The sequence below is a fragment of the Miscanthus floridulus genome, chromosome 5 (assembly GCF_019320115.1).
Source record: "Miscanthus floridulus cultivar M001 chromosome 5, ASM1932011v1, whole genome shotgun sequence".
Lineage (NCBI taxonomy): Eukaryota > Viridiplantae > Streptophyta > Magnoliopsida > Poales > Poaceae > Miscanthus > Miscanthus floridulus.
In genome coordinates this window covers 90095675-90119883 of record NC_089584.1, presented here as the reverse complement: position 1 = coordinate 90119883, position 24209 = coordinate 90095675, and the positions used below count along the sequence as shown (strand labels likewise).

The window sequence follows — 24209 nt, the reverse complement described above, 5'->3', positions numbered from 1 at the left end:
GACATGGAGCCTTCGGTACGCACAGATTCTCAAGTTAGATGACCCAGCAAGACATTTTGCAAATCTCAGCACTTACGTCAAATCGGCGAGACGAATCGGTCGTGCAAGGCAAGAAGGATATCGATGATGCAGCTTGATTAACCCATCAAGCAAAAATTGAACTGTGGTCCTATCGATTGGTCACAAACAACATAAGCTATGCCCACAGAATGACACAATGGTAGCACGTCCTCGTGAGACGCAGACAGCAGATGTACAAGGCTACTCACATACTGCCTGGCGTCTACGAAATCTGAATACCATGGACAACAAATACCTATACCAGTATTGGGGGGAAAATTACAGTGGAACGAACGCACCAGCATACAAAAAATTGGCACACTGCTAAAAGAATAAAAAATATTTATACACCAGAAACAGTGGGTGGAGGTGGCAACGATACCTCTGTTGAAGATGGCTTATCCGTCAACTCGGGTGCCTCGGTTGAGAGGGCAGAGACGGTGACTTCACTGGGAGTAACAGCAGGTGCATCCGAGCTACTGGTATCAACCGCATGAGCAGGAGCAGCCGGAGCCGGAGCCGGAGCATCACGGCTGCCTGCTGCATCTGAAACTGCAGCTGCTGTGGCTTCCTCGTTGACTGGATGTGATGTGCCTCCCTTATTGCCAGGTGCTGCTTTAGCTTCCTCACTGCTGGGAGCTGCTGTACCTTCTGCAGCTGGGGGAGCTGCAGTGCCTTCTGAAGTCACGGCAGCTGCATCAGCCACTGTAGCATCTGATGGCTTTGCCTCGTCGCTGCCCTGCGATGGAGTAACTTGATTCATGGGGACTCCTTGTGCCCCAGGAGTACCTTGAACCATCGGAGAACCTATAGGCCCATTTGAGGCCTTTGCTGCATTAGGGAGGCCAGGTTTTGCTCCGGCCTTTTTAATCACGATTGGAGGTGCAGATAGGGGAGGCATCCCAGGAGGAAGTATTTCAATGGGAGGCTTTTTCTCAGTTTCCCCCAGGCTTGTGAGCTTTGGATCCTCAAGAGAAGCCAAGAATGCTGCGGCGGCATCGGTTTTTACAGTTGGTGTGTGATCCAGTTCCTTCTGTAGCATCTTGTTCCATGTTATAACCAAGTTCCTTAATGATGGACGACCATGGGCCTAGAGAGTTTATTAGGCTAGTGAGCATATCAAAATCATACAAAGTGTGGATAATTTCAGCTAAATAAATAAAAAAAAGTGGATAATACAATAACAGCAATGGAAGTATGGAAGAAAATGGAAAGACAAAAAAAATGTTGTTCCGCAAAACCATAATGGTTTGCAGCTCATTAAGTAGGATTGAGCATGAGATAATTCAATTAAACAAAGAACTTACTTGAGCATGTAAAACAGCCTCAGCCAACATTCCTGTGTCCTGCCATGCTTTCTCCATTAGGGCATTATCTCCCAGAACTGCAGCAGCAAATGCTGCTTCGCGTCCATGGCCAGCTGTGATCAAATTGCTTACCAAACCCTGGGCAAGTACACTGGTGTTAGTGGTTATTCCTATGAATTTGTGGTAATTCAGAGAACAATGTATTGCATTTCCAACAGGTGAAGTTAGACTTAGACATAGTCCCCATGAGATTCTAAGCATGTGCTTGGGTCCATGTTCCCTCATACATGGGTATGAGCATGGCAGTGTCTCCCAGCATTGCAATATCAAAAGAAAAGGCACAACCCAACACCAAAACAGAAAAGGCAACATACACAGTCCCATAAAGCTACACAAGAAAAGCTCTCAACTATATAATAACATTTTTCTACTCCCTCCGTCTGGAAAAGAATACAATTCTAGCATAGTACCGAGTCAAACCATCTTGAGTTTGACCAAATTTATACAAAAAAGATCAATATTTATGATATCAAATTCCTCATGGAATAGTTTTCATAATACACCTATCTGGTGTCACCAATATTGATAATTTTTTCTACAAACCTGGTCAAACTTCAGATAGTTGACTAAGGGCAGAACTAGAATTGCATCATTCTCGGAACAGAGGTAGTACCAGACATTGGTGCTAATGTGCTATTATGAATGAAAATTAGAACTTTTTAATCACCAATACTCATCATGGATAAGAATCTCAAGTTTTTCAATGTAAATTATTAGCCATAAATTTGTGGTCAAACATACCGACAATCTAGTAAGCTCCCCATGGTTTGCAAGACGGAGTGCCAGGCCTCGCAGCATCTGTCCATGGAGGGCACCCTTTACAGAAGCTGCAGCCGCTAATCTCTTTAAAACTTCACGAGCAATGTCAGATTGCCCAGTGGCATCTGCTGCATCAATAAGGTCAAAAAACTCCTTGACAAATTTCACTATTCCTTGCACGGCATCTGCAAGACTTTCCTGCTTAGCTTGCTTAGCTACCGCCAAATTAAGAATCTGTGTAACGTCAGTGGCATCAGCGGCAGCTGTTTCTTGTCCCACATCTCGGCTATTGCTCATTGTCAATAGACAAGCAAGTGCTCTTTTCAGGTCATTGCTCTGCATTGCAAGGTCAAACTCCAGCCTGCGGGGTATCATCACGAATTCAAATAAAGAAAAAAATCAGAATATGTCCAATAATTCTTGATATCCTAACTTTGAGAGTTCAGTTAACTCAAGACATTACTTTGAGAGTGAAGTTAACTCAAGACATGTCCAGATGTCCTAGCATGTTACGTCATATAAAACACAGCTCAAATAGGCAAAAACAAAGGTCTTACGGTCTTACCTCTTAGATATTCCAGGCAAATGAAGAGCTTCAGTGGCATAGCCCATACCCAGCATAAACTGAGCCAGGTCATCGTGATGCTCTCGGCCAAGTCTCGTTGCCCTGCATAATGGGTATATATGTGATTCTTCTTCTCAGGTCCTAAACACAGAAAGAGGCAATGCTCCACAAACATACCATTTCACAGCACTAACAGGGTCCCCATATGCTGCAAGGCAACGGCATCTTATACCAGGATGGCTGAGTGACAAGGCATGTGCACACATATACCTGCAAGGTACATGGAATATTTCATAGTTACATCCAGGTAACTAGGTAAGCATATCAAAGAGTAACAAAAGGTAACAATGTAAGTTGTTTGAACAAAATTTAATTCCACGGCATTTCATTGTGCATTAAGGAACTGCTCTTGCTCTTTTAATAAAGAAATGAGATGCTAAGGAGAGTATATGTTACCTGTCAACAAGCCAGAGAACTCCATCTCTTACACCAACCACAACAAGAGGTCCAATAGGTCTCTTCTGCTCAGGAGGGAAGCGAGTTACTGCAACAGACACCCCTCCTCCAGCAACAGCAACTTCAGCATATCTTCTGCCATCCAGTTCTTTCTGAAACACTGAATCATCTCCATCGAACTTGGATTGCTTTGGCACTATAAATGGTGGTATCGATGGAGAGTGCTGAAAGGAGGCTAAACGAACAACCTGGAATAAAAGTGAAGGATGTAAGAACAATAAAATATGTCAATATGTACGTCATTCAATATATTAACAGACTGCCATTTTTAAAAATAATAAAACATTGAAAAAAAAATACCAGGCTGTTTGCAACTGCAGCTTGTTAAAAAAGAATGCATTACCACATTAACTAAATGTACCCTGAAGAGATAGATTACTACTCAAGTTAAAAATGCCAGGTTATACCTGGTCCTGATTTTTCAAGATAGCTTTGGTTCACAGAAGATTTTACAACAAATTGTGGCCATGGAGAACTTTGATCTGTTCCATTTGTAAGGGTTAGAAATACTTGAAACAAAATATTAATTTTTCAACTCAACATAAAATAATTTTGTTTCTGAAACACACTCAGATAGATAGCCACAGAATATTGACCAATACTCCCACCGTTTCAAGATGTAGGTCATTTTAGTTTTGTCCTAACTCAAACTTCTCTTTACTTTGACCAAGTTTATAGAAAAATGCACGAATATATACAACATCAAATTAGTTTCACTAAATCCACCAATCAAATATATCTTGATATTGCATTTATTTGGTATTCTAGATGTTGATATATTTTCTAGAACCTTTGTTGAAGTTAGAGAAGTTTGACTTGTGACAAAACTAGAGGGTATAAGCATTTTTTCTCGAAAACGCAGGAGCGCTGCGCTTCATTATATTAAGAAGAAAATACGGGACAAGAACCCAAACACCCACACACACTCTACACACACCAAACTAGAGGGCATAAGCATTGCTCCATACATTTTGTCTAATGATAAGGAGTGTGAAACTCTTTTTTATATTTAACACAGAACTTCAAAAGTGTATGTTGCATTTTACAAGGCTCGATATTGATGGATAAGTCTCATGTGTGGCTGGTCTTTGTGGGGCTGTGATGCTCACATGGTCCTTGTGGCTGTTTTTCTGTTTTTAGGACAGCATCTTAGACTAGAGGACAGCATCTTAGAGGACAGCATCTTAGACTAGAGGACAGCATCTTAGCTAGGACAGCATATTAGCATCTTAGACTAGCATCTTGGCATATGCTTGGCTGGCTAGCAGCCTATAAATATGTAACCCCAACCCCTCAGGTTGGTATGGCATTTGTGAGCTTGTGTGAGAAATAGACAAGAAAATTGCCCCAACTCCTAGTGTCATCCTCTCTCGATGAGAGTAAGAATTCTCCTACTACCAAGAGTGAGAATTCAGCGACTAACAACTGGTATCAGAGCCGTATTATCCTGTAGCCTGAGCATCTCTTGCTCATCTTCTCTCCCAGCCCCACAACAGCCCCGGCTGTTGGCAGCAGCAACTCCTCCGTCCGCTCCTATTCACTCCTCTCCCAGCTCGTCTGAAGCAGCCCTCTCCCCACGCAGCAGCCCCCCGGTAGCGCGTCATGTCCGCAGGGCAGTCTCAGCGCTCGGTCGCCTCGAGCACGCGGCGTCGGCAGGAGGCCGAACTTGCCGCGGCAGAGGAACGCGAGCGAGCGGCGGCAGAGACCGCTGCGGCGGCGGCAAGGGCGTCGAGGCTGGCAGCGGCGGAGCTGGCAGCAGCCAGAGCGGAGGCGGAAGCAGCGGCGGCGGCGAATGCAGCGCGTGCGGCGGTGGCGGAGGTCGAGGCTCTGCGCGGCAGCATCGGCAGCTCCATTTCCGCTGACGACACCGCCGACGCGGACCTCGAGCTGCTAGAGAGGGAGGCAGCGCGAGCGCGGGCGGCACAGTGGGCCACGTCCACGAGCGTGGCGGCAGCCCAGACAGGCGCGGACGTGCTGGCGGCGCTCCTGGAGGAGGCGCGCACGGCGGTGGAGCTCCTGGAGCAGCCGCGCACGCCCACAAGCGCGGCGGCAGCCCAGACAGGCGCGGACGCGCCCTGGAGGAGGCGCGCACGGCGGCGGCGCTCCTGGAGGAGGCGCGCACGGCAACGGTGGCGGACGGGTCGATGGAGAGCGCGGCCTTCACAGGCAGCGTGGCTCTCTCTCCCCGAATCGGTACCGACAGGTCGATGGAGAGCGCGGCCTTCACAGGCAGCGTGGCTCTCTCTCCCCGGATCGGTACCGTGGTTACCACGGGCTCCAGGCTGTTGTCAGGGACGTCGGTCCCGGCGGTGGGTGGCCTACCCTCACCAAGACCAACTACGTCGAGTGGGCTGCGGTGATGAGGGTAAAGCTCCAGGTGCGGCACATGTGGGAGGCAGTCCGGTATGACGACGTCGACTACGACCTAGATCGACGGGCGCTGGATGCTCTCATCGCTGCAGTCCCGCCCGAGATGCAGTTCTCGCTCACCAGCAAGCGGACTGCCAAGGAGGCTTGGGACGCCATCGCTGCGGCACGCATCGGCAGCGACCGCGCCCGCAAGTCCACACTGCAGGCACTTCGCAAGGAGTGGGAGAACCTGGCCTTCAAGCCAGGTGAGGACGTTGATGACTTTGCTCTCCGTCTCAACACTCTGTTGCAGAAGATGGTGCAGTTCGGCGACGACACTTACGGCGAGGAGAGAGCTGTCGAAAAGTTCTTCCGCGCGTCCCCGAGAAGTACAAGCAGATGGCTCGCTCGATCGAGTCTCTGTTGGATCTCTCCACGATGTCGATCGAGGAGGCGATAGGTCGCCTCAAGGTCGTCGACAGCGATGAGCCACAGTCCCTCTCGGGGCCCATCACCACTGGCGGGAAGCTCCTCCTCACTCGGGAGCAGTGGCTTGCCAGCCAAGGTGACCGGAGGAAGGGGGAGCCTTCTTCCGCGACAGGCGGCCGCAAGCGTGGCAAGCCACGCAAGGCGCGCAGAGACGCCCAGGCCGGGGCGCGAGGACGTGCCGAGGGTGATGCCCGCGGAGGCGCTCAAGGCGGCGCCGCCGGCAGGCACAAGCCGGCACGAGACGACGCCTGCCGCAACTGCGGCCAGCTTGGCCATTGGGCCAACGACTGTCGACAGCCACGACGCGGCCAGGCCCACGTCGCATAGGCGGAGGAGGAGGAGTCGGCTCTGTTCATGGCACATGCCAGCATCGAGCTACCTCCAGCGGCACCGGCCGCAGCAGCTCTCCTCCACCTTGACGAGCCAAAAGCACATGCCCTCCTTGGCGACAGCTCCGGCAACGACAAGACTGACGGGTGGTGCCTCGACACCTGCGCCACCCATCACATGACCGGTCGACGGGAGTTCTTCACCGAGCTTGACTCTAGCGTCTGAGGCTCCGTCAAGTTTGGGGATGCCTCCGGCGTGGAGATCAAGGGCGTCGGCTCCATCATCTTCACCGCCGTGTCTGGTGAGCACAGGCTGCTCACCGGAGTCTACTACATCCCCGCGTTGAGGAACTCCATCATCAGCTTGGGACAGCTGGATGAGAACGGTTCGCGCGTGGTGGTTGAGGACGGAGTCATGAGGATTTGGGATCGTCGTCGTCGCCTTCTTGCCAAGGTATCCAGAAGCGCAAATCGACTCTACGTCCTTAACGTGCAGGTGGCACAACCCCTCTGTCTCGCTGCTCGTCGGGACGACGAGGCGTGGCAGTGGCACGAGCGTTTCGGGCACCTTCACTTTGAGGCCCTTAAGCGGCTCAGTGCCACGGAGATGGTGCGAGGCCTGCCGTGCCTCAACCATGTGGAGCAGCTCTGCGACGTCTGCGTGTTGACGAAGCAGAGGCGACTCCCCTTTCTCCAGCGGGCGAGCTTTCGAGCCAAGGAGAGGCTCGAGCTCGTGCACGGGGACTTGTGTGGCCCGGTGACACCGGCCACACCGGGAGGACGACGCTACTTCCTGCTGCTCGTCGACGACCTCTCCCGCTACATGTGGGTGATGGTCCTCGGCAGCAAGGGAGAGGTTGCGGACGCCATCAGACGTGCGCAGGCTGCTGCGGAGGCGGAGTGCGGCCGCAAGCTGCGCGTGCTGCGCACGGACAACGGCGGCTGAATTCGCGTCGTACTGCGCTGACGAGGGCATTCAGCGCCACTACTCCGCGTCGTACAGCCCGCAGCAGAACGGCGTCGTCGAGCGGCGCAACCAGACGGTTGTGGGGATGGCTCGGGCCCTCCTCAAGCAGAGGGGGATGCCGGCTGTCTTCTGGGGAGAGGCGGTGGTGACGGCCGTCTACATCCTCAACCGCTCGCCTACCAAGGCGCTCGACGGCAGGACGCCGTACGAGGCTTGGCATGGGGGCAAGCCGGCGGTCTCCCACTTGCGGGTCTTCGGCTGCCTCGCGTTCGCCAAGGAGCTTGGCCACATCAGCAAGCTCGACGACAGGAGCACTCCGGGAGTGTTCATCGGCTACGCGGAGGGCTCGAAGGCCTACCGCATCCTCGACCCGAAGACACAGTGTGTGCGCACGGCGCGCGACGTTGTGTTCGACGAAGGGCGAGGATGGACGTGGGACAAGGCGGTGGACGATGGCTCGGCTCCGACGTACGACGACTTCACTGTCGAGTATGTCCACTTCGAGGGAGCTGGGGGAGTAGGCAGCTCTTCTTCGGCGAGCGCGTCTACCCCAGTCCCCGAGCCTCCACCGACCCCGGCGCCTGCTACTCCGACAGCTCCACGCTCTCCAGCCAGGACCTCGGCTGCGATGAGTTCTTCGCCGGCTTCACCACAGCCGGCAACGCCACGCACTCCAGCACCGACAGGCACCTCTCCGGGCATGTCTACTCCAACACCAGCTCGTGTCGAGCACAGCCCGGTTGAGCTCGCTACTCCGCTCTCTCACGACGAGGAGCGCATCGACGCGTACCACGACGGCGAGCCGTTGCGGTACCGTACGATGGAGAACCTTCTCGGCGACCAGTTGGTGCCGGGACTGGTGCCTCACGACCTGGAGGACCTGGAGGCGCAGTTGCACCTTGCATGTGACGACGGCGAGCCTTGGTCGTTCGCAGAGGCCGAGAGACACGCGGCATGGCGCGCCGCAATGCAGTTGAAGATGGATGCGGTTGAGAAGAACCGCACCTGGGAGCTTGCTGACCTTCCTCGTGGCCACCGCGCGATCACCCTTAAGTGGGTGTACAAGCTGAAGAGGGATGAAGCCGGCGCCATCGTCAAGCACAAGGCTCGCTTGGTGGCACGAGGTTTCGTGCAGCAGGAGGGGGTCGACTTCGACGACGCCTTTGCTCCCGTGGCACGGATGGAGTCCGTGCGACTCCTCCTTGCGCTAGCTGCCCAGGAGGGCTGGCGTGTTCATCACATGGACGTCAAGTCGGCGTTCCTTAACGGCGACTTGAAGGAGGAGGTCTACGTGTACCAGCCGCCGGGATTTGCGATCCCCGGCAAGGAGGGCAAGGTGCTCCGCCTGCGCAAGGCCCTCTATGGCTTGCGGCAGGCACCGAGGGCATGGAATGCCAAGTTGGATTCCACGCTAAAGGGGATGGGCTTCGAGCAAAGCCCGCACGAGGCGGCCATCTACCGACGGGGCAATGGAGGAAATGCCCTGCTGGTGGGTGTCTACGTCGACGACTTGGTGATCACCGGCACCAAGGATGCGGAGGTGGCGGCATTCAAGGAAGAGATGAAGGCCACCTTCCAGATGAGTGACCTGAGGCCTCTCTCCTTCTACCTGGGAATCGAGGTACACCAGGATGACTCTGGGATCACGCTTCGACAGACCGCCTACGCCAAGCGCGTCGTTGAGCTAGCTGGGCTCACCGACTGCAACCCAGCTCTCACTCTGATGGAGGAGAGGATGAAGCTGAGCCGCGACAGCACGACAGAGGAGGTGGACGCTACGTAGTACCGGCGTCTTATGGGGAGCCTTCGCTACCTCGCCCACACACGGCCGGACTTGGCATTCTCCGTCGGCTACGTTAGTCGGTTCATGCAGCGACCGACGACGGAGCACCAGCAGGCTGTGAAGAGGATCATCCGCTACGTTGCGGGGACTCTCGACCACGGCCTCTACTACCCGAGGTGCCCTGGGGCGGCACACTTCGTCGGGTACAGCGACAGCGACCACGCCGGCGACATCGACACCAGCAAGAGCACGAGCGGGATCCTCTTCTTCCTCGGCAAGTGCCTCGTTAGCTGGCAGTCGGTCAAGCAGCAGGTGGTGGCCCTGTCCAGCTACGAGGCCGAGTACATAGCGGCCTCCACCGCTTCGACTCAGGCGCTCTGGCTCGCTCGACTGCTTGGTGATCTCGGCAGAGACACTAGAGCGGTGGAGCTCAGGGTGGACAGCAAGTCCGCTCTGGCCCTGGCAAAGAACCCCGTGTTCCACGAACGCAGCAAGCACATCCGGGTGAGGTACCACTTCATCCGAGGCTGTTTGGAGGAAGGGAGCATCAAGGCGAGCTACATCAACACAAAGGACCAGCTTGTGGACCTGCTCACCAAGCCCCTTGGGAGGATCAAGTTCCTTGAGCTCTGCTCCAGGACCGGGATGGTTCAACTCTCCCACAAGACGACGCACAAGACTTAGGGGGAGAATGATGGATAAGTCTCATGTGTGGCTGGTCTTTGTGGGGCTGTGATGCTCACATGATCCTTGTGGTTGTTTTTCTGTTTTTAGGACAGCATCTTAGACTAGAGGACAGCATCTTAGAGGACAGCATCTTAGACTAGAGGACAGCATCTTAGCTAGGACAGCATATTAGCATCTTAGACTAGCATCTTGGCATATGCTTGGCTGGCTAGCAGCCTATAAATATGTAACCCCAACCCCTCAGGTTGGTATGGCATTTGTGAGCTTGTGTGAGAAATAGACAAGAAAATTGCCCCAACTCCTAGTGTCATCCTCTCTCGATGAGAGTAAGAATTCTCCTACTACCGAGAGTGAGAATTCAGCGACTAACAAATATCTTTGTTAACTGATCACTAAGGTGAAAGATTGGTGCTTCAGAAACAAAGTTAATGATGTGGATCATATTGAGCTTTTTTGTTGATAAGTGCGAAAGCCCAAAACACCAAAAAGAAAAGAATCATGTATAAAGAAGCTGCAAATACAGGAAAGTATATATTGATTATGTCAGCTCAGAATTTCTTACGATACACTTACGGGAACAGAAGACAGCATATGAATAAAGAAGAAAATGGGCACTAAAAGCATCCATCATACTGAAATGTCATACCTGCAACATTGGTGGCCTCAATGATACTTTTTCACTCACGGTAACCTGGGGAGCTTCAACAGTGATAAGAGCCAAATCTCCATGCTCTTCAACTGCCCGATTCTGAGCTTCTCTTGTTTTCATTTCTTCTTTTCTCCTTTTTGTTTCAATGTCAATAGCTGCCACTCCAGCATCAACAAAGACACACCTGGGAAATATGTTTACAAGATCAAGGAACAGAAGTTGAAAACATTGTTTGCTTTCCACTTATGTGCAACTATAATCCTGTAAATAAGAAAATCTCGAAGAATAAAATAAACTGCGTGCTCAATATCTTGGTACTATCATTTTCGGTACCACTGAACGCAATCTAAATTATAAAATGTCCCTAAAAAATGAAATTATTTGCTAAGCTGCATATAGGCTACTACAATTTTAATCATAGAAGCAATCATAAGTTCATGACCTTCATATGGCATTATCCATTTCTATATACAAGCTAGCATCATAAGCATAGCAATATTGAGATATCGTCTTTCAAGGCAAAAAGTGAACATTATTGAAGTAAGTATGAAGAAGATTAAAATCTTACTCAATTGTTGTCAGTGTAGCCACAAATAACTGCCTTCGATGCCAGACAGCACCAGTTGCAAAGGGAATTGAGACATCTCCAAGGTACCTAAATTGGGGCCGCAAGGAAGAAATTACTATATACTGCTGATAAGCAAATGCGCAATACTCAACAGTTTGGTCCCACACGGTCCACTCAGGTTGTGCAAGCAGGCCGCTTACAGGCTGATAGGTCTCCCAGCTGCACCAATTTAAAATGTAATGTTTAGTTTCACAAAGATGTTAGCTGTTTAGATCATTGTATAAGGAAGCAAAGTGAACTTTACAGGTACATCAGAACAATGTATCAGCCAAGAAATAACTATCCAGACACTGCAGGAATAAGGAAGCAACAAGATCTAGCATAAATGTCAAAAGAACAATACTTAAATGTATACCTGTACAGTTGGAAATTTTGTGGAGGCCCTTCCTTAGAGGAAAATGGATCATCAGATGCAAAAGATGATCCACTTCCACCAAAACCTGATAAGGGCATCGATTGAACAGTTGATATAGCTGTTGCTGTCAAAGGACTGATTCCACGAGATGTGCGGTATGTGACGCCAAGTAAAGCACCACCATGCAGTCCAATAACCTGAAATATTACAGTCATTACACTAGACAGAAGAGTTTCTGCTGCTGAATTTGTGCCAATGGACAGAAAGTTAAGGGTTTCTATTTCACTGGTCAAACGAAGATGTACTCAGAAGTGAAAGAAAGAAACTAAACCTAGCAAACACCCATGTCAGTATCACTCTGCTAATGTTCAATGCAACTACAGCATGGTATGATCGTATGAAAGCACAGCTTGTTTCCAACGACACCAGAATGATGAGACAAGGGGAGTGTAACGATAAAATAAGATCCAATATAAATAATTGTCAGTGTAACTCCGCCTATGTTGTCTCAACATAGCAGGTCCCAAGCCCTGGTAAAGGAGGAGGGTTGTGATAGGCGTGGCGAGCCAACGTTAAATCTAGCCATTCTAATGGAGATGAAACCCGAAAGAAAACCGCCGGGGCGTAACCCTCTTAGCGACGCGCCATATCAGAATCCGGGTATGGTGTTAAATGGGTAAGGGTCGGGTCGGCACCCCCTTACACGCCGTGTCGCGATCTGGGCATGGTGTCAAGTGAGCAAGGATCGGGTCGTCGCTTCCTTAGTGGCGCGCTACATCGGCGCCCGGGTGTAGTGAAAAATGAGCAAGGGTCTTCACATCTGAGTCGACGGGTTCGAAGGGTAAGGAAGCTAGTCGAACCAACTAGGATCTGTTTAGGTAGTTGGAATGTAGGGTCGCTTACAGGTAAGTTAAGAGAATTAGTTGATACCGCGACTAGGAGGCGCGTAAATATATTATGCGTTTAAGAGACTAAATTGAAGGGTCAGAAGGCGAAGAAGGTGGACAATACAGGTTTCAAGCTTTGGTAGACAGGGACAGTCGCGAATAGAAATGGAGTAGGAGTTTTGATTGATAAGAGCCTCAAGAATGGTGTGGTGGGAGTGAAAAGGCAAGGAGATAGGATTATCTTAGTCAAGCTTGTCGTTGGTGATATGGTCTTGAACGTAATTAGTGCATATGCCCCCTAAGTAGGCCTCGACGAGAGTGCTAAGAGACAGTTCTGGGAAGACTTAGATGGCCTGATTAGAGCTGTACCTAGTAGTGAGAAGCTTTTTATAGGAGGAGATCTTAATGGGCATGTAGGTACTACAAGCGCAGGTTTTGAGGCAGTTCATGGATGTTTTGGGTATGGTAGTAGGAATCAGGAGGGGGAGGAAGTTCTGGACTTCGCGGTAGCTTTTGACCTAATGATAGCCAACACTTTCTTTAGCAGCGGACAACACTCTAGCCAGATTGACTTTGTCCTCGCAAGAAGAAAGGACAAACGAACATGCTTGGGTTGCAAGGTGATACCAGGAGAGTGTGTTGTTTCTCAACATAAGCTTTTGGTGGCAGACTTTCGTTTTCAGGTGCGTGCCCGTAGGGATAAAAAAAAACTGGACCTGCGAGGGTATGACCACCCCCAGGCATTGCATTAAGAAGACCTTCTCACGCAGGCCCAGAAAACCCCCAAACCCCTGCCCCACCCTTACACAGCGGCACCGTCGCCCTGTGAGAACGGGCCAGTCCTTAGACCTATGCTTTGGCGTCAAACAGACGAGGGGATTTTTTTAACCCCAGCCTGAAATTCGCTCCCACGGGGAGTCGAACCCAGGACCTGAGGAGTGACGCCTAGACACTCTAACCAGTTGGACTAGAGGCCCTTTGGCGCCCGTAGGGATAAACAAGCTAAGATTGAAAGAACAAAGTGGTGGAAACTGAAAGAGGAGACGTCAGAGGTATTCAGAGAAAAGGGTTATCAAAGAGGGCTCTTGGAAGAAAGAAGAGGACATAAACAACATGTGGGAGAAGATGGCAACCAACATTCAGAAGGTGGCCTCAGAGGTGTGTGGAGTAACCAAAGGAAGTGGAGGCGAGGCTAAAGATACTTGGTGGTGGAACGAGGAAGTCCAAAGGGCTATTAAGGAGAAGAAAGAATGCTATAGACGCTTGTACCATGACAAGAGTGTGGACAATATAGAGAAGTACAAGGTGGCAAAGAAGACTGCAAAGCGAGCTGTAAGTGTGGCAAAGGGTAGAGCGTACGAGGATCTTTACCAATATTTGAGTACGAAGGAAGGAGAGAAGGACATTTATAGGATGGCTAGGGTTCGTGAGAGAAAGACAAGGGACTTCAACCAAGTTAAGTGCATTAAGGATGAAAGGGAGCATCTCTTGGTGAAGGAGGATGAGATCCGACATCGATGGCAAGAGTATTTTGACAAATTGTTCAATGGTGAGAATACGGACACAACCTTTCAGTTGGATGACTCTTTTGATGACACCAATATGCCCTTTGTGCGGAGAATCCAAGAATCTGAGGTCAGAGAGGCGTTGAAAATGATAAAAGGATGTAAGGCGATGGGACCGGATGGTATCCCAATCGAGGTGTGGAGATGCCTCGGGGACATATCTATAGTATGGCTAACAAGCTGTTCAACCATAGTTTTCGATCGAACAAGATGCATGACGAGTGGAGGAGAAGTATATTGGTACCGATCTACAAGAATAAAAGGAATATTCAAAGTTGTATTAATTACCGGAGAATTAAGTTGATGAGCCATATTATGAAGCTATGGGAGAGAGTTATCGAGAATCACTTGAGAGCAATAACGCGGGTCTCTATGAACCAATTTGGTTTCATACCCGGAAGGTCAACCATGGAAGTCTTTTTCTTAATAAGACAAGTTATGAAGCGGTATAGGGAGAAGAAGAACTTACACATGGTTTTTATTGACTTGGAGAAGGCTTATGATAAAATACCAAGGAATGTTATGTGGTGGGCTTTGGACAAACATAAAGTCCCAACGAAGTACGTCGGGCTCATTAAGGACATGTACAACAATGTTATGACTAGTGTTCGAACAAGTGATGGAGACACAGATGACTTCCCGATTAGGATAGAACTACATCAAGGGTCAACTTTGAGTCCTTATCTGTTTGCCTTAGTGATGGATGAGGTCACAAGGGGACATCCCTTGGTGTATGCTTTTCGCGGATGATGTAGTGCTAGTTGATGAAAGCCGGATATGAGTGAATCAGAAACGGGAGTTATGACAGGAGACTTTGGAGTCCAAATGTTTTAGACTCAGTAGAACTAAAACTGAGTATATGAGATGTGACTTCGGCACTACTACTCAGGAGAAGAAAGATATTAGTTTGGAAGGTCAAGTAGTATCTAGGAAGGATACCTTTCGATATTTAGGATCAATGCTACAGAGAGACGGAGATACTGATGAAGATGTGAGCCATAGAATCAAAGCAGGGTGGATGAAGTGGCGCCAAGCATCTGGTGTCCTATGTGACAAAAGGGTACCACAGAAGCTAAAAGGCAAGTTTTATAGGACGGCGATTAGACCTGCTATGTTGTATGGTGCAGAATGTTGGCCTACGAAAATACGACATGTTCAACAGATAAGTGTCGCGGAAATGCGTATGTTGCGTTGGATTTGCGGTCATATAAGACGGGATCGAGTTCGGAACGATGATATACGTGATAGATTAAGGGTAGCACCAATTGAAGAAAAGCTTGTCCAACACCGATTGAGATGGTTTGGACATGTCCAACGGAGACCTCCAGAGGCACCGATGCATAGTGGAATCCTAAGCCAGAACAGTAACGTGAAAAGAGGTAGAGGAAGACCGAAGTTGACTTCGGTAGAGGCAATAAAAGAAGACTTGAAAGGATGGAATATACCCAAAGACTTAGCCTTAGATAGGAGTGCTTGGAAAACAGCTATTCATGTGGCTGAACCTTGATTGCTTCTGCTGGGTTTCAACTCTAGCCCACCCCAACTTGTTTGGGACTTAAAGGCTTTGTTGTTGTTGTTGTATAAATAATTGTCAGTGTGTTATCACATTGTCCACAAACAAGAACTTTTATGCAATTGAGCAAGCATAAAAAAGTTCAGCCAATGGTTTAAATCAGTCGCACATCATATAGCTCATCAATGTTAAAAGGGAGAATTATGTATTTGGCACTGAAATAAATCAGTCTTCCGCATTTGGCACTAAAAAATTTGAACTTTCTTATTTGGCACTAAATTGAAATTTCCTTCCCTAGATAGCACTGCCGTCCATTTGGGCCAGTAACGGCGTCAAGGGGCTGGTAAAATGACATAAATACCCTTCTTTATCACAGAAATACATGATGTCAAATAGAGAAACAATAGATGAACGGGTTGCCATCCTGTCTCAAAGAAAATCAAGAGCTATAAATGATGAGCCAAAACGCTACCACCTTTTCTTGTTTGTTGTTTGTTTCTGCGAGAGGTCGCACTGCTAGGATCCATGAATCCTCCGTCCTTGTTGCCTTGTTGGGGATCATCCTAGTCCCAGAAATGGCAGTCGTGCACACGAGTGGTCACAGAAGCATGCGGCGCAGAAGATGTCGCAGCCGATGCTCCTCGATGCCTCCACGGCTCCACCACGTTCCGACGAGCCCACGAGGCTGAGCCCGCACGACGCGACACGGCCACCTCACCTCACCTGTCCCTCACCAATGCCTGCGCCAGGCGTCGTCTCGTCGCTCTCCCGGGAGGCTCCCTATATACTCGAACGCGAGCGAGGCAAACCAGATGAGCCGATTCCCTCCGCCCCCGCTGGCAGCGCTTGCCGTGCCGTGCATTCACGCCAGTACGCCATGCCGCCCACAGCACTCCGGGCCCCACAACTTCAGACAGATCCATCTTCTCTCTGGAGTAGAGCACTCGTCGTGCGGGCCGACCGGCGCCATGCTCGCCTCCTCCGCCTCCGCATCGTCCTGTCAGATGGCCGGGCACTGCGTCCCGCCCACTCCTCTCCTCCCCCACCGCAGCCGCCTGCTCCCTCGACGCCCGGCTGCGCTGCTCCCCCGCGCCGGCGCCCCGGCCCTCCGCCCCGTCGCTGCCGCCGCAACCTCGCATCAGCGCCGACGGGCGAGGCCGCCCTGCCGCGCACGTGCCCCGTGCTGCGACTTGCAATTAGCGCCGGCGGGCGAGGCCGCCGCCCCGCGTCCGCCACATGAGGAAGCCGGCACCTCCACCCCATCCTCATCTCCCCCAACGATTCCTTCCATGGATCTAGGGTTCTGTTTTTTTTTTATTGAAGAGGATAGAAGGCTCGGGGGAGAAGAGAAGCCGAGACGTGCGCCACTTCCGCGTCGGAGAGGAGACGAGCTGCCTGATAAGCAGAAGGGTATTTTGGTCCTTCTCAAAGAAAAGTGCCACAGTCAATACAGTCAACTAACGAAATTTTGCCCCAAATGGACGACAGTGCCATTTAGAGGAGAAAATTTCAACTCGATGCTAGATAAGAAAGTTCAAAATTTTTAGTGCTACATACGGAAGACTGATTTGTTTTAGTGACAAATAGATAATTCTCTCATGTTAAAAACCACGTTAATTAGGAGAAAACATGTTACTATGAAATGCAATTTAACTTCTTTAAGCTGAAAATTTTCCATCACATGCTGCCACTGCAGCATGTTTTGGACACAACATTAGGGTATCTACAAAAGATAAGTTCAGATCTCCAGCAAACTATGAATAAAGAGAAAATTAGAATTGGAGACTAATTAGTGCTACAAAAAAAAATATAAAAGGGGGGGAACAAGCGATGATTACTGACCGGTTCACTACGACCATCAATCGATCTCTGCAAAACATGTGCTGTTCCGTCATCTAATAAGATACGCACTTGCACTGTAGCGGCAGAAGCAGCACTAGCTGCTGCAGCTGCTGCTTGAGCTGCAGCAGCTGCTGCTTCTTTTGCCTTTTTAGAAGAACCACCTTTCACAACAAGTGGCATTCTCAGGGCCAATGCACTCTCTACTAAAGCATATCTGTCTCGACAGGTGTCCCAGGCAAAAAGCTTCCCTGTGCCTGAATCAACAACTGACCAATCACTTGCTTTGTATACAGCAAAAGAAGGGATATCTGGCCATACAATTGCAACATACCTGAAATGAAAGTATAACACTATCATTAGAAAATTCATTTTAAATCTGGAGAGCAGCTAAAATGTCTACAGGTATGCAAGCAATAGGATATTGGAGAACTGAACCAGACAGCAAACCATACTAACGGGAGTTTTCCAGTTTTTGGCCTGTTAGATAACAAAAGGGCTGGGGGGAGTTGACTACGTGTTGAAAAGTTTTTCATGATTTGATCACAAGACCATAACAAGCAGTAAATAAAAAAAAGTATTCAACAAAACCAGGACCACAGGTGTGTTCTAGGGCCTAAACCATTTTCTTTTGAGGAAACAGGCTTCAAATCAATTTAGGATGAAACCAGTGGAAACCAGAACTCAGAAATTTTCCAACAGCACTACAGTAAATGCAAAAGCAGATTAAAGCATTGAGCATAAGCAGCACTGACTTGGAAGGTGACAGATTGCACCCAAAATAACACAGCTTAAGCCAATGACTACCTTGTATTACTGGAAAATAATGTGGTTGGTGAATAATGCAACAATAACAAGACGAAGAGTCAAAAACTAGTTCAAATTCAGCTAGGGACAATGTGTAGTGTAGCCACCACACGCTGGTTGAAAATTTGAAGTAGGTAAACAAAGTACAAAATTGCTTCCATACTGTATTGTAGTAAAGTTCAGCTTCCTCCAACCAGAAATATAAGTCCATCTAGGTTTCTTCTAAGTCAAACTTTTCTACCTTTGACTACCAATAACTAAAATTATATAGACTGACAACACAAGATTGGCATTACTAGATTCATTATGAGAAATTTTTCTTGATGTATAACTCTACCGATTTAAAATAATATACTTTTACAGATACATTCCTAGTCAAAGTATCATATTGGAGACTGTGTCAATGTTCTAATGGACTTATATTTGTGATCGGAGGACATAGACGACAAGACAGCATACATATCACTTACTTCCCAGAACTGCTAACGGAAAGGACCGAATAGGAATCGTGGGGAGCAGGAGTGCTGATATGCTTCTTGGTCTGCTTTACTATCAACTGTTCTATTGAATCATTCCTTGATCTTCCTGCATCAGATGCAACACCAGCATTCCCAAGGGATGGATTCGCTGTGTTTGACAATTGGAAATTCAGTAACTTAAGTTCTCTTTCAACTATGTAAACAGCAGAATGTTCCTTGTTGCCTGTTGGTGTTGGTAAAGGAGCAATTGCTGGAAGTGATCTTGGATCAAACTCGCTTAATATGATACCAATATTAGTTCCAGTAGCAACAAGATGTGGCTGCAAGGGGTGTGCCACCATGCAGTAAACCTATAATATAACCACAAAATTTAATCTATAGTTAGCAACACACTTGAGGAAAATGCATCACAGTATTTGCACAATAGAGTACTGAGATTTTTTTTTTTTTTTTTTTTTGGGGGGGGGGGGGGGGGGGGGGGGGACCACCTCTCTTTCATGTACTAAATTGCATGTTTCGAATACAGTTATTCTACTCAGGAAACAAGCTTCAATTTGAAGAATATAGATCAAGCAGAGATTATAAAAAGTGTTATATCACTCTAGTCTCTTGAATGAGAGCTGACCTAAATAAACGTGGGTATAGGCAGTTCATTACTTTGTGCTAAAAGTTAACATGCTGGTATTCATGATTCTGGAGGTTTATCCACAACTTATACCATGGAAGATTCAACCATCACTAACAACTGTCGATGAAATTGTGGGTGTACGGTACTGGAATAAGAACCATTGGAACAGTACATGTCAGTTCCATTTTCTCTTTTTTATTAGGTAATGATAATGATAATGATATTTGAGATGTCCCAATGTGTGCATGTCCCATCACGACTCACAGTATCAATGGTGAGGTTTTTTCTTTGCAGGGCAGCATGCAATCTATTCCAACTATTGCAAACAAAAAAAAATCATCAAACTGTGAATGGCCTAATCCTGGACATAGTAGTTAATAAAGTTGAGATAAGTGAGTAAGAAATATTTCAGATTTTCAAAATGTGTTAAACATAAGATCATATACAGTAACTACAAATATCACCGCTGAGATGAAAAAAATTAGTACACTCCGTACAAGGAATAAGAACAGAAGAATACCCTCAGTTTCTTATGTTGTGCAAGAACCTGTGGAGGAACTAGTGATGACAGTTCGCAGAGCGGTCTTGTTAAAGCAGAATAAGTTGGGTGCTCTATGGCCCTGTAATAATAGAGCGTATAACAGTGCAATAAGCTATTATTAGCATCATTCGAGAAAAATCTCCATTCTCCAACTAATATGTCTCTGGAGCCACAGAAATACATACCAAATATGGGAGTCCTTGACACAAGTTAGAATATCAAGGTTTGGTGCACGGGGATGACACCACGATGCAACACTATGACAAGCAAGTTTAGGCACTGGTTTAATGCGCCTTATTTCCTGAGCAGCAAACAGTAAATGCGATACTTTAAGCTATATTTAAAATAATAAATAATACAACTTCATGCAAATGTTTAATATAAGTACCTTGAAAGTAACAGTATCCCATATGGCTAAAGTTTTATCAGCCCCTATTGTAATGAGCTGTGGAGCACTCCCCATCACCCTTGAAAGTTCAACAGCAACTACACCTCCATCATGGGCCTTGAGAAAATATCCCCAAAAAACAGAATTAACCAACCCGAATGCTAAGTAATGTTTTTTACAAGTTATTTACAAACGTTCTGCACCATTTTATTTTTTCTGATACATAAATAATCAGTGATCGAAAGTCAGTAACTCAGTACCTTCATACTAATTTTAGGCACAAGCTCACGTGAATCATGGATATGATCAGCACTCCATAATATCAGCAGGCCATCGCTGCCACCAGAAACTAAATGTACCTGAAGAGAATGCATTATTAATTGGAAGATATAACAGTAATATCCGCAGAAATGAAATCGGAAGAATTAACAACAATTAATTGTTAAAAAATGAAACATGCAAATAGAAAATCACAACATATGAACACAACAGAAAGAACATAATTCTAACCACCAAAATGAAGCAACCTGAGTCAACGACAAGATATATTTGTGCAAAATTTTACCTCACCAGCTGCAGACATGTACGTCATTAAGCAAGCTATTGCTCCTTTATGTCCACCCGTATACCTCCGCACAAGCTGCAAGGATCAAATGACTCAGTTTAAACTTGCAGTACGCCAGTAATGAAGAAAAGGGGGTAGGGTAGAGTATGTTTAACCTTCCATGTCAACATCGAAAGAACCCTGATGACGCCATCAGATGACCCAAAGGCAACAAGAGGAGCATCGCTAGAAGATGACCTAGAGAGGAACTCCATACTGCAGAAAAGCATAGGGTTTTAAATTATCACACAACAGATGAATGTTGAGTGAATACAACACATGTTGTTTGTGTCAGAAGAGTACACTGGTTACTCTGCATTCTATAATACATAAAACAAAGGCATGGTGTGAAGTAGCCAAAGTGCAGGAAGTAGCCTATAGGCCTTAAGCGATGTGCAATGTAGGTTAAACTCTCAACATCCGAAAATATGTAATAGTTTTGCTCCTAAATCAACTAGCCAAAATGAACATTGTTAGAGAAAATCAACCTGGTATGCATAATCCAATTAGGCCCATCTAAATGCCATGAACAAATATTTGTACCCATAAACTTAAGTAATTAGAGAAAAGTAACCATACCAAAGAAGTGACCTATTGTCAAGCTCCTGTTTAGGAACATCGCGGCCCCGCATAGTCACCAAATCCAAAAATATGACTTTGTTCTCACAACAAATGACAACAAAGTGCCTTCCTCGTGTTGAGGGTGCAGGTGCACTGAACGTGGAAGATTGCTGATTGACTGCAGTTGGGGCCTCAGCAGCAGCTGAGCAATTGCGCCAATGTTGCCAAAAGCGAACATCATCATCATAAAAGGAAACCTGCTTTACACTTGGGGAAGAACAGTAGGCCCATCGGGAGTCAGGTGAAGGTACTACGCACATGATCAACGTAATTAAGGGGCAGAAAACTCAAATCGATACCTTCCCCCTCGAATTGCCTCAGCGGGCTTTCCTTTTGAATCTGCACAAAACATTGAAAATGGGTAAAGCGAGAAGCACATATTACATCCACTGATCTGGCTTGAATAAAAGATAAATAAACAAAACACGAAATACCATGGATATTAGAAGTGAAGGGGACAGCAAAAATGTGAAGTCAGGAATGACAAAAATAACAGTACAGCTACCTTCAACAAGGATCAAGATTTAGGCTACATTTAGCCATTTAGGATAGGGTGTTGGCATGTTGCAGATAAGTAAGTTTTGCAAATGACATTTGAAACACAAACTTTAGTGGTGATATCAAACCCATACTTAATACGCTAGTAATGAAGTACAAATTGAATGTAATCATATCCTATAGCAATGAAGTATTTTGCGGTGTTGTTCCTTCTAGAGATGAGTATATGAGAATAAGAATTTTCATTGATACAGTGTACTATGGGATTACATTACTACAGGAAATCAAGCAACGTACCATAGCTCTACAAGGACAGAGAAATGGCATTTCAGTACTCAGACAAATTCAAGTTGTGCCAGATAGTAAATGAACGCCCATTTTAACAAATGAACAACCATATGTCACAATTCAACAGTGTGAATAGCATTACCACTATGCACAACAACCACATCACATGCCCAAACCAGCAGTAATAAACGAAAGATGAACTACTGAGCCACATACCATCTCCCTCAGCGAGTTTCTCAAGCTTCGCTCCAACCAAGCGACGCTCATCAACACCACCTGCCTTCAGCTCATAGATCACCTAACGGATTACAAAAGCACCGTGAGATCAAATGGAGCCCAAACAAAGCTTCGAAGCCGCCTCTGTATCGCGAGATCAAATTAGCAGGTAGCCAGGGGGTCCCTAGAAACAAGCGGTACCTGGCGGTGCTCCCAGTCCCAGACGGAGACGCGGTCGTTGGCGTCGGCGGTGACGAGCCAGGGGTGAGTGGGGTGGAGCTGGATCTTCACAACTTTGTCGGTCGTCGGCCGGAACGCCCGCAGGCGGAGCATGTCGCCGCGGCCGCCGCGTGCTGCGGCGGGGTTGTCGCGGGCGAGAGGGGGGCGGGGGCCGGAGCAGAGATCTGGAGTCTGGAGATCTGGGGATGAGCAGAGGGGAGGTAGCAGTGATGTTGTGCAGGGCTCGCGTCGCGGGTGGTGGTGGCAGGTCGGGGAGATCTGAGTCGGAACCTGCAACTGCAACGGTTAGAAAGGAGGCGAAGAGAAGAGCAAGATTTTTGTTTTTTGATGAGAAAAAGAGAAGAGCAAGATGAGCTGGACGAATGGGCTAGTAGGCCTTTTTTCGACGGCCATGATGAATATGAGTAAGTTGAAATATATGGGCCTTGTTAGTAAAAGAAAATATGGGCCTAGATGTAATAGGCCTCTTCCCGGTGAAGGCTTCACTTTTTGGACCAAAGCTTCCTATTGGGCTCTGGATCCAAATGAATCGCCTTCCATAGTTCGGTGTTGGGCCCAAAAGAAAGGCCTGCAAATAAAAACGGATGAAGGTGTGCTCTTTCTTTAGGCTGAAAATCTTATTCAATTTAGAATGTTGCCAACCATGTTTTATGTTTTGGTGAAGAAACTTGTATTGATGCTGGAACGTGCCGTCATAGGAGCAAATCCCCGTACATTCGCAAAGGATTTATTGCAGCGCCTCTCCAGTCAAGTCACGATGGTTTTAGCTTTCTATATATATGCATTCTGATTGTCTCGACAATGAAAACATAATAGTGAAATATACTTCTTCTGTTTTAAATTATATAGCATTTTAGCTTTAATAGATATATTATTTTTATTATATATGTAACATAATGTATATCTAAATACATAACAAAGACTATATCTTTAAAAACAAAACGTACAATAATTTGGAGTGAATGGAGTAATTTGCAAGTTGAAGAAATACCAAAACCAACAATTTTGGAAAATAAGCTATGCCTGTTTACCAAGGAAACCTAGGATTGGCTACTTTTTGGTGCCAACAACATGCCTCACGCGCTAAAGAATTTATGCATTACTATATCTAACCTCCTCCGGTCAAAAATATAAACCCATTAGGACATCCACACTGCCAGGCCTCTAGTGTGACACTTTGACTTAGCAACATGGATAAAAAGACATTTTTAACAAATAAGCCATTTGCATTGAATGCTCTAATCGCGGTTAAATTAGATTAATCATAAGGGCACCCGCAATGAGCCATTTTTTTAATAGAAGAGAGAGAAAAACTAGCTCTGGATTAAGAGCTAGGCTCATATACATATTTTAAGATCATGTGAGAGTGTCATGTAGGTCTAATCGTATTATGAGCCATTGCTAAAAGCTAGCACTATTGAAGAGGTTGGCTTAGAGATAGAAACTGGCTTGTACCATTACGGGTGCCCTAATCAATGGTATAGGTGCGGTGTCTAGTCTTACTGCCGTCCAACCCCACCGATGCAATGGTGTAGCCTCAAGTGCTGACAACAATAACGACCAACGTATTCCAACATGCTTGCGTTGGTGCT

General features: G+C 47.3%; 1 protein-coding gene across 2 annotated transcripts; it reads right to left on the bottom strand.

The window, feature by feature from the left end:
• Positions 1–250: 250 nt before the first annotated feature.
• Positions 251–22931, bottom strand: LOC136450216 (uncharacterized). 2 transcript variants are annotated; one of them, XM_066450581.1, is made up of 21 exons: positions 22579–22931; positions 22378–22459; positions 21675–21714; positions 21334–21582; positions 20871–20970; positions 20716–20790; positions 20411–20509; positions 20151–20267; positions 19948–20063; positions 19742–19841; positions 18585–18943; positions 17311–17641; positions 11504–11700; positions 11089–11307; positions 10518–10704; positions 3208–3455; positions 2929–3021; positions 2752–2853; positions 2169–2547; positions 1368–1505; positions 251–1150 (listed from the first exon to the last, which is right to left on the bottom strand). In XM_066450581.1, exons 1-21 carry the CDS (start codon positions 22708–22710, stop codon positions 404–406), a joined length of 4110 nt encoding a protein of 1369 aa, XP_066306678.1. In that variant the 5' UTR covers positions 22711–22931; the 3' UTR covers positions 251–403. The 2 variants fall into 2 exon arrangements, with proteins under 2 accessions (XP_066306678.1, XP_066306679.1); XM_066450582.1 differs by lacking the exon at positions 22579–22931 and having other exon boundaries at positions 21334–21572; positions 22378–22461.
• Positions 22932–24209: the final 1278 nt, after the last annotated feature.